The sequence below is a fragment of the Meriones unguiculatus genome, chromosome 3 (assembly GCF_030254825.1).
Source record: "Meriones unguiculatus strain TT.TT164.6M chromosome 3, Bangor_MerUng_6.1, whole genome shotgun sequence".
Lineage (NCBI taxonomy): Eukaryota > Metazoa > Chordata > Mammalia > Rodentia > Muridae > Meriones > Meriones unguiculatus.
In genome coordinates, this window is record NC_083351.1 from 18,524,966 (window position 1) to 18,537,244 (window position 12,279).

The 12,279-nt window shown below is 59.9% G+C and overlaps 1 protein-coding gene across 4 annotated transcripts; it reads right to left on the minus strand.

Annotated features, from left to right (window-relative positions):
* Positions 1 to 45: 45 nt before the first annotated feature.
* Map3k6 (mitogen-activated protein kinase kinase kinase 6) lies at positions 46 to 12,011 on the minus strand. 4 transcript variants are annotated; one of them, XM_060379368.1, is made up of 29 exons: positions 11,342 to 12,011; positions 10,012 to 10,028; positions 9,889 to 9,918; positions 9,357 to 9,547; positions 9,070 to 9,238; positions 8,611 to 8,717; positions 8,062 to 8,232; positions 7,127 to 7,239; positions 6,606 to 6,765; positions 6,291 to 6,453; positions 6,102 to 6,209; positions 5,944 to 5,993; positions 5,772 to 5,867; positions 5,551 to 5,638; positions 5,326 to 5,459; positions 4,911 to 5,038; positions 4,537 to 4,673; positions 4,171 to 4,276; positions 3,253 to 3,410; positions 2,949 to 3,141; positions 2,735 to 2,873; positions 2,265 to 2,421; positions 1,972 to 2,148; positions 1,641 to 1,746; positions 1,336 to 1,498; positions 1,145 to 1,257; positions 985 to 1,058; positions 486 to 562; positions 46 to 329 (listed from the first exon to the last, which is right to left on the minus strand). In XM_060379368.1, the coding sequence occupies exons 1-29, from the start codon at positions 11,682 to 11,684 to the stop codon at positions 239 to 241; spliced, it is 3,759 nt and encodes a 1,252-aa protein (XP_060235351.1). In that variant the 5' UTR covers positions 11,685 to 12,011; the 3' UTR covers positions 46 to 238. The 4 variants fall into 4 exon arrangements, with proteins under 4 accessions (XP_060235351.1, XP_021499518.1, XP_021499534.1 ...); XM_021643843.2 differs by adding an exon at positions 9,783 to 9,806 and having other exon boundaries at positions 9,889 to 10,028; XM_021643859.2 differs by lacking the exon at positions 11,342 to 12,011 and adding exons at positions 9,783 to 9,806; positions 11,093 to 11,282 and having other exon boundaries at positions 9,889 to 10,028.
* Positions 12,012 to 12,279: the final 268 nt, after the last annotated feature.

A 12,279-nucleotide genomic window follows, 5' to 3' on the forward strand; every position in this document is an offset into this window, starting at 1 on the left:
TGCTCCCTGGACACTCCCCCCCTTCTGAAACTTCGAAGACAAACATGGTAGCAAGTGTTCTGTTTAATAGTCTTTGGTTGTGTGTAGTGTCCTTGGGTGTATCTGTAGTTAGTTCCACCCGCAGGGGTTGGGCCTGGGCCCTGGGCCCTGCGGTTGCTCCCAGGTTCTGGGACAGATGTGTCAAAAGCTGTTTGTGTCTTCTCTGCTCATCCATCCATGGCTGTGTTCTTTGAGGCCCTCACTCAGCCTCCCGGGGTCCAGGGGTAACTGGCGTGGCTCTTGCTCGCTGTGCCAAGATGGCTCTCCAAATTCGGCATACCATCCCTCCCCTGGGGACATCAGGGATCAGTGTAATTCAGCCAGCAGAAGGCCTGTGCTCGCTCCTTAGGGGGCAGTAAGCCCTGGAGGCAGGCCCAAGGCTGCAGGGCAGGGGATGTGAGGAGATCACCAGCAGGTGTGCGCGGCTCATCCCTCCCCAGGTGTACCTGATTCGGGTGTAGACAAGGTCATCTTGGGTGGCACAGGTGAGCAGGGTTTGGAGGCTGAAGCTATGGTTCAGGAGCTGGTCGTGAACCAAGCACCACAGAAACAGGAAAAGATAAACAAAACAAAACAATCAGAAACTCAGGTTCAGGCTGCAGAGAGGGGTCACTGTCTGCTCTTCCAAAGGTCCCAAGTTCAATTCCCAGCAACCACATGGTGGCTCACAACTATCTGTAATGAGATCTCGTGCCCTCTTCTGGCGTGCAGGTGTACATGCAGACAGAACATTAGAAACTTTTTTTTTCTACCAAAATTCTCAGGCAGGTTACTCAGGCCCCCTGTGGCCTCAGTTTCCCCATCTGTGTAATGAAAGGAGCAGACTAAGGGCTCTTCCAGTATTGAAAGTCTCTGCAGCAGTGAGAAAATGTGAAGAGCTGGAAGACGGACGAAGGAAGAGGCGTTGGTTGGTGGGGGTCAGGGACAGGCTGGGGCTTTGCTCACCGTTTGGATAGTGGCTGGGTCTACACTCAGTTCCTGAAGCCACTGCACCAGGCTCTGGTCCTTTGGGAGAGTGGCTGTCAAAAGGTCAGGTGATGAGCACAGAGGTGTCCTCTGCTAGAAGCGGCCTCACGGTCACCCTTCCCTAGTCAGGCCTGCTCACCTGGGGGCTCTGACACTAGGGCGTAGGTCCTGGTCTCCGCGTCCACTCGGCGTAGGGCCTGTTGTACCAGGGCCTGACACTCGCGCTCCTTCTCAGCCAGCACATCGCGAAGCCTGTGGGAGGGTAGAGGGGGATAGAACAGAACGGCCTGCGGGTTGAAGCAGAACCCGGGCGATTCCAAAAGACGTCACCTGTCAGTCTCGGCTCGCAGGAGGCCCAGCTGCACCACCAGCGACGGAGGCCCCTGCTCTGGCGGGGGCTGGCTCTGCAGCTGCTGGTTCTCCTGCGGTTTCTGCTGGGACTCCCCTGTGCCCCACTCCTCCGCCTTCGGTGCGACCGCTTTCTTCTCCACCTCTGCCAGTTGCGAGTGGATTGAGCTCAAGGTGGGCGCGGCCCGTGTAGGACCCCAGACCACCAAGGAGACGGGAGAGCCACAACCACTCATTATGTTCGCCACGCCCCCACCAGGGAGCTGGAGGGCGCCAACCCCGCCTACCCGCGTCCAGCACCGCCAGGGCCGCCCGGACCGCGCGGCTGAGGAGCGAGTTCAGCACGAACATCCAGTGTGGGCGGATCTGGCGTCTGCGGAGGATCTGCTTCACCTGGGGAGGGAAGGAGGGCGCGGCTGAGCCGGCTGAACCTCGAACAGAGGTGGGGCTGCAGTCCAAGAGAGGTGGGCAGACTTGGGGGCAAGGGCGGGATTGGGAAGCCAGGACTGGACGTATGCTTTCCCGGAAGAAAAACATAGAATCCTGGATCGTCAAGTCCTTGCAAGGGAGTTCACAACCTGTCATTGCACAGCCCCAACCGCGACGAAGCGTCCTCACCGCTTCTGGGAAGGCGAAGAGCGGCCCATTCAAAAGGGCAGGCCCCAGGCCCTGGGCCCGCAGCTGAGCTTGCAGGGCCCGCAGCTCCTGGGCCAGCTGCCGGCGGTTAGGAGTGTGGATCTGTGCCCCGAGGCAGCGAAGCAGCTGTTCGACATGATTCCTGCTGAGTCGAGGATCCTGAAAAGAGAGAGGACGTCCGTGGGCGCTCCCGCATTCAATGGAGAGGCTCGCCGGTGGGCCGTGAGGTCCTAGCCCAGATCCGCCACCAGGGGGCGCTGGGGCGGGCCGCCCACCTGTTCCTGCTCCAGTAGAATCTCGGCCAGTGTGGGCAACTCCTGCCCCAGCACGGCAGCCAGCATGGCCCGGCGCTTGCTCTCCTGGTGCAGCAGGCTCAGCCCCGAACTCTCCTCCGGGGACGCGGGTTCCTCGGCGGCGGGCTCTTCAGGAACACTGGGCACAATGAAGAGCATCAGATGGGGGGGGGTAGGGGACAGCGCCATGCAGGCACCTCTGCCGCAGGGTTTGAATTCTGGGCTCTCTTTCGTGCCTGCTTCACGCGGATAACAGAAATGTAGCCCAGCTGGGGGTGGGCGGCGTGAACGCAACAGGCATCTGGGAGAGGGCAGGAGGGAGTGGATGCTGTTTGTATAAGGGGTCCGGGTGTTTGGGGCCCAGGGAGGCCTTTTTCTGGAGGAAATGAATACAAAGGCCAAAAAAACAAACTGAGATGAAGGGAACCCACTCCAGGACCTTAGGCGCTCACCGGAGCTGGCTGGTGTCCCCGTAACTAAGGCAGCGCTTCGGGGGACTGGGTGGGTGCTGAGAGGGCGCCTGAGGCCTTGGGAAAGTCTGAGACTGGGTGGCTGAGTCAGCCGCAGGACTGGAACCACCGGAAGGAGCACCTGAGGGAGGAGCGCTCTGTCAGTCTTCTCTCCCTCTGCCCTCTTCTGGGTTCCCTCCCTTCACCCTCATAGCACCTGCGGGCCGGGGAGTATGGCGAGGAGAGCCGGGGCTGCGGCTCCTCCTCCCTGGCTGCAGGAAGGGGTCTCCTAGCAGCTCTTGGGCACTGGCCCGGAGGCGGGGGTCCGGCTCAAATGTCCGCAGGAGGAAGGCTTGAGCCTCAGCTGACAGGGAGCTGGGCATCGGTGGATGTACCTTGTACATGCCCACCTGTGGAGGTGGGGCAGAGAGGACAAACCCACGATCAGACGCGCTCAAGACCCCGTCCGACCCCGTCCGGCCCCGCCCGCCCTCCACAGGCCACATCCCACAGACACTTGCCTTAAACATGGCGGCCTGCGGGCTCCCTAGTTCGTGGAAGGGTGGTCGACCTGTGGCCATCTCAATCACAGTGCAGCCCAGAGACCAGATGTCGGCTGCCTTTCCATAGCCTCGTGGGCCCTGGTCAATGATTTCGGGGGCCATGTACTGCAGAGTCCCTAGGACATGGATAGTACCAACAGTGCCAGTCTGGGCTTCAGCGTCTCCATCATCCTCTGGCCACCTGCACCCAAGCTGAACTATCATCTCAAATTGTCCTAGCTTGAGTTTCGTCATCCACCTAGTCTCTGTCACCTGCTGATCGTCCTTTTTTTTTTTTTCTCTCAAGACAGGGTTTCTCTGTATAGCCCTGGCTGTCCTGGAATTCACACTGTAGATCTGCCTGCCTCTGCCTCCCAGAGTGCTGGGATTTAAAGGTTATGGCACCACACACTGCATGTGTGCCTGAGCGCCAGAAGAGGGCACCAGATCTCATCATAGATGGTTAGGAGCCACCATGTGGGTGCTGGGAATTAAACTCAGGACCTCTGGAAGAATAGCCAGTGCTTTTAAACCTCTGAGCCGTCTCTCCAGCCCTGCAAGCTTCCATCCTTTATGCTAGGCTGTACGGCACTCAAAGATCCATCAGCCATAGGAGGGTTCCAGCTTGTACCTGATATTTCACCCTTCTTCCCCCAAATTCTACCAACCCACTGTACCCCCCACCTCACACGGCCTTACATCCATTTTAGGTGTGCTAAACTCATTCTCGTCAGTTATCCAACGCTAGAGTCTAGATTTTATCGGTTCTTCCTGTATCTGGGCACCTGTCTCCAGATCCCATTCACCATGAGAGCTGTCACTCTGTGCCCAGAAGAAACTCCATTCCCAGAAGTCTGCAAGAGTTTGACAACCCCCACCCCGCCCCCACCCTGCTACCTGTGAAAGTCTCCGTGCAGGGTGTGATGCCAGCCAGCCGCTTGGAGGTGCCAAAGTCCGAAATCTTCAGCAACCCACTGAAGGTGTTGATCAGCACGTTGTCCCCCTGTTTGGAGCAGACGCTGGGATTGCCCCCCCATCCTGGGACCCAAATCCGGGGTTACATCCCGAGCTAGCCTCTATCAGTATCCCCTCCCTGCCATCCCAAGTATAGGCCCTTCTAGCAGCTGGTGTCTGACCCGGCTTCCAGGGACCTCTTGGATGGATCCTCCCCACCCTTTGCAAGAGGTGTGCTCGCTCACTCCATACTGCCAGCTTCAGTCTGGCACCGTGTGCCCACACACCCAGACCAGCCGCACGGCTGACCTTGATGTCCCGGTGCACGATGCGGTTCTCGTGGAGGTAGCTGAGTCCCTGCAGGATCTGACGCGTGTAGAAGCTAATGGTACTCTCGTTGTCCTTTAGGGGTCCCCAAACTGACCTAAGCAAGGAGGACAGGCTCCCTGGGGAGCCACGAGCCAAGTCTGTGATTAGCACCCACTCACCCCGCCCGCATGCCTCCGCTCAGGGCCTGGGCACACCCATCCCCGTGACCCAGACTCGTCACCAAACCCACTCCGTCAGCTAATTCTAGGCGACACCCACCCACGCTAGGGTTCACAGGGTTTACCACCCCGGCCTGGCTCCACCCCCACGCCCCACACCTCAAGTTTCACTCCCCTCCCACGCAGGGCTGCTACCTCCGGGCACTTCCTCCATGAAGATCTTGAGGTAGCCGCCCTGGCTGGCCGAGCCCAGGTAGCGCACTATGTTCTTGTGCCGCAGCCGTTTGTGAAGGGCGATCTCTTCGTGCAGAGGCTGAGAGAACCTGGGGACGCAGAGTGGAGAGCAGTGGGCGAGGTGTGGGCAGAGGTAATGCCCCACAGCTCTGTACCCTGTACCGTGAGACCACAGCCCCAAGCCAACACCACGCCCACAGGCCTCCCTCCTTTGCCATCCTGTAAGGGCGACCATCCCCAATCCAACCACCCACCAGCCACCTCTCCCTGCCCACGGCAGCTCAAATCTCATGTCTCCTCCAACACACGCACAACCTGCTTACACACCACCCCGCCCTCCCGAGCCCCTCGACCTGCGTGAACCAGCGCACCCCACCTGCTATCCCGCTCTGGGATCTCCTTGATGGCGATTCGCACCCTCGTGTGCCTATCGCGGCCGGCGTAGACCACCCCATACGTGCCTTTGCCCAGCACCAGCCGCTCCCCGGTCTCCGAGTATTCGTAATCAAACTGCAGGGCACAGAGAGAGTACCCGTCTCAGCAGGCCCCTCCACTCCTAGCTCACTCCTAGCTCTCCTCCGGCCCGGGTCCACAGCCTCACCTCCAGCACCTCCCTTGCGCCCTCTGTCTCCTCCGTGAGTGCTGAGGAATCCGGGTTCATCACCAAGACCTGAATTAGGCCGCAGAACCTGAAGAGGGCAAAGAGCTGGAAGGGGCAATCTAGACAGGAAGAGCCCCAAGAGTCCCAGGCCAGTTTCGTCCCCCCCCCCTTCCCTCAGTGCCCTGGGCATCCCAGCCCCAGCTCGGGGAGGGTGAGCTCACCACTGGCAGCGCTCTACACTGGGGAAGCACAGCTGCACGTCCTGGGCTGGGGAGAGCACGTAGAGGAAGCAGCAGCGCTGGTCCAGCTTGGAGGCGCTGGAGGAGAGAGGCCAGGGAGTGCCAGGCTTGGCCGTGCAGGGGCCCGCCACCGCCCGAAGGTTCTGCCACTCACCTGATCCCACAGATGGAGGAGACCGGGAAGGTCCAGCTGGAAGGATCCTCCTGTGAGAAGAAGGGAGGGAGGGGGCAAGTTTGCGGAGGTTCTGGGGCTAGAGAGGGTAAGAGAAAGAAATGAATAGCAGTGAGGTGCCTCGGAGGGAGTTCGCTCACCTGAGCCTCGGGCTCCAGCAAGCTTAGGGTCACTGCGCTCACGGGGTCCGTCCCCTGAATCTCGAGCCTTGCGGGCAGCAGGACTTTGTTTATCTCCAGCACCAGCACCTGTAAGCAGGCAGCAGGGGAAAGGGACCTGTCAGAATGTGCACGCCTCACCCCTGGGTCCCTGGGTCCCACTGGCCTCACCAGGCACTGCTCCTCCTGAGAGGAGGCTGTCTTGAAAGGCTGGCAGGATTGCAGCAGGAAGTGGAGCCAGAAGTGGGCTCGCAGCAGGGGCCCCCCCGAGGGCTCTGGGGTGGGTCTGAAATGCTGGTACAGCAGGAAGGTTTCCATCACGGACACCAGGTACCTAAAAGCACACACATCCCGGGCTTCCGATCAGCCCAGGCACCAGCTGGTGCTGCCAGCCGAGTGCAGACAGGCCATGAGCATCGGGTACCGTGGGTCATGACAGGGGGTGCCCGTGGACATAGGTGCAGGAGTGAAGAAGGGCCCGCCTACCATATGGGGGCGTTGAGTTTGTACAGCTGCTCTGCAGCCAGCACCACCTGGATGGGGTCATTGGCGAGGATCTGGGCCCCCAGGTAGAAGCCCACATCCCAGTAGTACTGCATCTTCTCCACACAGCCTTTGCGCGCTAGCAGGCAGCCCAGCTTCATGCCTGCGGGGAGGGAGGCATGGGCTCAACTGAGTGTAGGTGCTGGAGTGAGCAAGGCCCAGGTTCAGGTCACACTGCAGTCTACACGCACAGGGGTGCGGCCAGATCACAGGTGGTAAGATCCTAGCACAGCTGAGGGCTTGGGATTGAGTGGGACAAACAGAAGTGTGAGCTTGGGGAAGAGAGTGGGACCCAAAAGGCTTCTGAGGCCTCAGATAGGTGTGAGGCCTTCAGGGTGGTTAGGACTAGACCACTCTCAAAGGCCATGAGTCGGCACTTCTTCCCACCCAAGGTTCTTTCCTGGCCCTCTCCATAAGCCCGTCTGCACCCTGTGCTGGGTACCCTGGGCCAGCAGCAGACTGACCTATCAGCTGGAGCTCCTCAGAGTCTTCAAAATGCTGCCCAGCTGCAATGAGGAGCACAGCTGCATTGATGCCTGAGTGTAGGCTGGGCTCCACATCAAAAGCCTTGCGGTACCTGAAGGCAGGTCGGGTGGGGGAGCCAGGGCTGGATGGGCGCCGCAAATCCCATCCTTCATCTCTGTCCTTCATCCCCCATCCTTCATCCCCATCTTCCATCCCCCGTTCTTCATCCTCCATCCCCATTCTTCATCCCCATCCTCCATCCCCGTCCTTTATCCCCCATTCTTCATCCCCATCCTTCATCCCCCATCCTTCATCTCCGTCCTTCATCCCCCATTCTCCATCCCCCATCCTTCATCCCCATCCTTCATCCCCCATCCTTCATCCCCCTCCTTCATCCCCCATCCTTCATCCCTATCCTTCATCCCCCATCCTTCATCCCCATCCTTCATCCCCCATCCTTCATCCCCATCCTTCATCCCCCATCCTTCATCCCCATCCTTCATCCCCCATCCTTCATCCCCCTCCATCCTCCTTCATCCCTGTCCTTCATCCCCGTCCTCCATCCCCCATCCTTCATCCCCATCCTTCATCCCCCATCCTTCATCCCCCATCCTTCATCTCCGTCCTTCATCCCCCATTCTCCATCCCCCATCCTTCATCCCCATCCTTCATCCCCGTCCTTCTTCCCCCATCCTTCATCCCCCATCCTTCATCCCCATCCTTCATCCCCCATCCTTCATCCCCATCCTTCATCCCTGTCCTCCAGCCCCCATCCTTCATCCCCCTCCATCCTCCTTCATCCCCATCCTTCATCCCCATCCTTCATCCCTGTCCTTCATCCCCATCCTTCATCCTTGTCCCTCATCCCCATCCTTCATCCCCATCCTCCATCCCCCATAACTAAGCCCTCTACCCACCCTCGTGAGTGACTGACCAGTGATAGGCCTGCTCCAGGTGTCTGGCATTCTGGAAGCCAGAGCTGAAGAACATGTCCTTGTAGATGCGACCACACATGCAGTACAGATCGGGTGCCACGGGCCCTTCACACTGCACCAACGGCAGCAGCACAGCCAGGGCTTTCTCCCGGTCCCCAGGCCCGTTCCTCCTGAGGCAGAGGAGAGAGGGCTGAAGACCTGTCTGACGGCTCTGACCCACCCGGTCCCGGGACCCAGGAGACCATAAACAGCTGGGACTCTGCCGGGGCTTTATATTAATAAGCCTCGAATGGCTGGCCAGCACTGATCGCTAGAGTTAGTGACCCCAGGTGGAAGTGATTTCCGGTTGCCAACGACCTCGGACACCTACCATCCTGTGGAGGGGACACCACCCCTCTGTTCCGCCATGCGGACTCAACCCGGGCCAACGGGAACCTTTTGCCATCAGTACCCAGGTCGGCAAATCCGCTGAGGAGCAGTGGTTCCAGACTGCGGAGACTCCCGCACCCCCACCCCCACCCCCGACTCAAGCCCCGCCCACTACTCACCTGTTGAGGGCAAATGTGTAGTGGAAAGAGACATTGTGCTGTTCAGCCACATCGCAGGTGGGCAAGGCCTGCAGCGTCTCCACCAGCTCAATGATGGCCGAGTAGTCCTGTGTGAGGGGACAAGAGTGGCCGTGATGAGCCCTTGATGTGAAGAGGAAAAAAAAAATCTTTTTCTTTTTAAGCTGAGGTCTCTCTGTGTAGCCCTGGCTGTCCTGAACTCCCTCTGCAGACCGGGCTGGCCTCGGAGATCCACCTGCCTCTGCTTCCAAAGCACTGGGATCAAAGGCGTGCGCCACCACTGTTGGAAGAAGTATCTTTTTTGTTTTTGGGATAAGGTTTCTCTACCCAGCCCTGGGGTTGTCCTGGAACTCTGTAGAGCAGTTTGGCCTTGAAAGCATAGAAATCTGCCTCCCTCTGCTTCCAGAGAGCTGAAATTTAAGACCTGTGAACGGCACACACCTGTACATCGCGGTATGACAGCAGCAGATTCATGATGATGTCAGGGCTCAACAGCTCTACGCTGTCCAGCCTCCGCTGGAGGCGAGCCAGCTCCTGCCTCAGCTGCTGCCCACTGAACCTCTCCCGAGCCTGCCGGATGTCCTGCCGAATGGTCTCCCGGAAATAGCCGCTGATGCCCAAAGTCAGGGAAGGAGAGAGAGAGAGAATGATGAGCCTGTCCCTCAGCCCCAGCGTACTTCACCTTCATCAGCCTCTTCCTGGTGCCCCCTTCCGGTGAGCCCCATTACCAAGAGTCTGTGGGTGTGGTCTCCAACAGGCGGGCAAGCCGGCCCACCAGGGGAGTGAGAAGGGCTTCTGTGCCCGCCCCAGCCTGTACTAGCCCATCCGCTATGCCCCTCAGGAGGCCTGCATCGCCACATAACACCCGGCCAGTGGCTGTCTCCACATAAGGGATCAGTGTGTAGCTGCCAACGCAGTCCTGGCGGGAAGAAGGCAGCAATTAGTGGAGGTCTCACACAGGCCAGCATAGGGTTTGAGAGTGGTCAGAGATTAGTACCAGTGAAGACAGGGATAGCAGAGAAGGGCCACACTTTACGGGAGGAGGCTACATGGAACAGAGGGTCACACTGATGTCAGAGTTAAACTGAGGAGGCTGGGAAGATTAGTGGAGGTCAGAGGTCATAGCATTGGCGAGAGGGGCAGATTCTGCTCACCGAGTTCTTCTGGAAAACATCCTCCTGCAGGAGGCAGACAATCAGATCCTGGCATTCTGGGAAGGCCACACCCCAACCCTGCACCTGTCCCCACCTGGCCACCTACCCGCAGGGCCTGCAGGTCAGGGAGCTCGGCCTGGGAACAGAGGAGCACATTGTTGGTCATGCTGAAGCTCTCGCGCACGCCGAGGTGGTAGAACAGAGATGGTTGGGCCAGCGAGTTGCTCACCTCCAGCACCACGACATCTGTGGACACAGAGGTGCAGGCCTGAGCGCTGAAGCTCAGGGAGGAAGGAGCCTGCAGATGCACGCCAGTCCACCGCCTTGCCTGCCCCCCCTGCCCGGTTCCCCAGGGAAGGAGATAAGAGGGTGCTTCAGCTGGCCAGTTCCGGGTTACACAGGAGACAGACACTTTGCAAAAGTCCCATACTCTGGGCCCTCAACCTGCTCTCTCTCTCTCTCTCTCTCTCTCTCTCTCTCTCTCTCGTTTATTTTTGTTTATATGTGTATGTGTGTGTTGGTGAGACGTGTAACAGAAGAGGGCATCAGATCTTCTGGAGATGAAGTTACAAGGGGTTGTGGGCCACCCTGAGTGCGTGCTGGCAACCTATGGTCCTCTGGAAGAGCAGCAAGGGCTCTTAACCGAGAACCGTCTCTCCAGCCTTGAGGCCAGGGTCTTGAGGGTGAGCTGCACCGTCAGCACGTGAAGGCGATCTTGTGCGTTTGTGTGTGTGTGTGTGTGTGTGTGTGTGTGCAGCTTACTGTATCCGGCCATCTTTAAGTGACAATGTCTGCAAGGGAGGGGCCGTATGAGCCAACACGGATGAGTCCGTCACTGTATCTGTGATCTGATCGGGGTCAGCCTTCGTTTTAAAGCTGCAATTTAGCAGATGTCCAGGATATACGGTTCTCTGACTCTGGGGTGAACAAACAGGGACCGGAATGGGGCATCCGGACGAGTGAGAAATAGACCTCATCCCTGGACGCCCTGTCCCTCCTCCAGACCCACCCCTGCCCTGCCCATTCTCTTGTGACTCCTAGTCTCCAAAGACAGTCCCTCGCTATTATAATCCGGTGCCCACGGGTTGTCTCAGCGCCTCCTTTCCCGCCTCTCGGATAGTAGTGCCAGGATTTATCAACCCCAAACGCGCAGAGGCGGCCCCTTGCCCTAGGGAGAGCTTCGGTCTCAGGACTGAGTCCGCCGCCGTGAGATCATCCTGAAAATGCGTTCTCCCGCCCACACAGAGACCCACAGCTCTGCCCCACCCACCCCGAGCCCCGCCCCTGACAGTTCCCCTGCCTCGCCCTACCTGTTTGGCGTCGCGTATCCCGCTCACTGAAGGATACGTAAACTCCCGCTCAGGACCCGGCCTGGATCCCCACAACCAATCTGGAGCCCCGCCGCGTCCATTATCCGCTAAATTCCTCACTTGGGCACAGCCCGGTCCCAAGCCCTGCTTTAGTTTACCTTAAACCTGGTACCCACGACCACCCCGCCCGGGGTCGCCGGCCCCGCCCCCAGCCCCGCCCCGGCTCAAGCCCCGCCCCGAGGCGCTCACCCGCGTTGTAGAAGGAGTCGAGCGCCGCGGTGTCGCCTAGCGCCAGCGTCGCGAAGGGCAGGCTGCGCAGCTGCGGGGATGGCCGCGTGCCCTGGAGCTGAGCGCAGGCCTCGCGCAGGCATCGCAGCGGCAGCGGCTCAGCCTCGGTTCCCGCCCCGGGCTCCACCCCGGGCCCCGGCTCCCGGGTCAGCACGTAGACCACGCTGAGCGGCCGGCTCCTGGCGCAGCCCCGGCCGGCGACCGCAGGGGATGGGCGGCCCCGGCTCAGCGCCTCCGCCAGCGGGTCCTGCCAGCAGCTGCCCGCCCGTTCCAGAGCCCCGGCCCCGGGACACGGCCCCGCCATGCGGGGGCGCTCGGGCGCGCGGCGCCTGGCGCGGGGGACCCGGGACAGGGCACGAGGCTGGGGATGTGGATCCAGCCGGGGTCCGGAGATGGGCTGGACGTCCTGTTCCCGGAATCTGAAGTCCAGAGAGAAATCTTTGCTCAAACTTTCCAGGCCCTTACAGGTCTGCAATCCGGGACTGGGTCCTGGGAATCTGGAGTACCCAGGAATCCTCGGCTCACAGGTCACAGAAGGATCCTGGGGATTCAGCAGGCAGCATGCGACACCCAGGCTTCTCAAGGAAGCGCTGGCAGTCCCTCTGTCCTACCCTCACGTGTAGGCTGGGCCCAGCCCTTTCCCGACTGGGAAAGCTCCACCCTCAGCCCTGGGGCAATGAGGCTCCCCAGCGGCTCCCTCCCTCCTCTCCCGCTAGAACCTCTGACACTGTCCACTTCCGGAACAGCCTGTGACCCGACGCGGGCCAAACACAGTAGCTGCTCATTGCCGGCGCTCCTAGGATGTGTGCCCAGGCCAGGGAGAGGCAACAGGAGGACTCCACTCCGCAGGGAGCTGGCGAATGAATGGCTCTCAGGACACTAGGGGGGTTCGGGGCAAA

What these genes read in the sequence shown, in the direction of transcription:
- Map3k6 (XM_021643843.2), bottom strand. Translation starts at nt 11,684, where the DNA reads ATGGCGGGGCCGTGTCCCGGGGCCGGGGCTCTGGAACGGGCGGGCAGC. An exon ending in TTCTACTGGAGCAGGAACAG is followed by an intron (nt 2,149 to 2,264) that starts GTGGGCGGCCCG and finishes CTCTCTTTTCAG; the next exon opens with GATCCTCGACTCAGCAGGAA. An exon ending in CTGCGAGCCGAGACTGACAG is followed by an intron (nt 1,258 to 1,335) that starts GTGACGTCTTTT and finishes ACCCTCCCACAG; the next exon opens with GCTTCGCGATGTGCTGGCTG.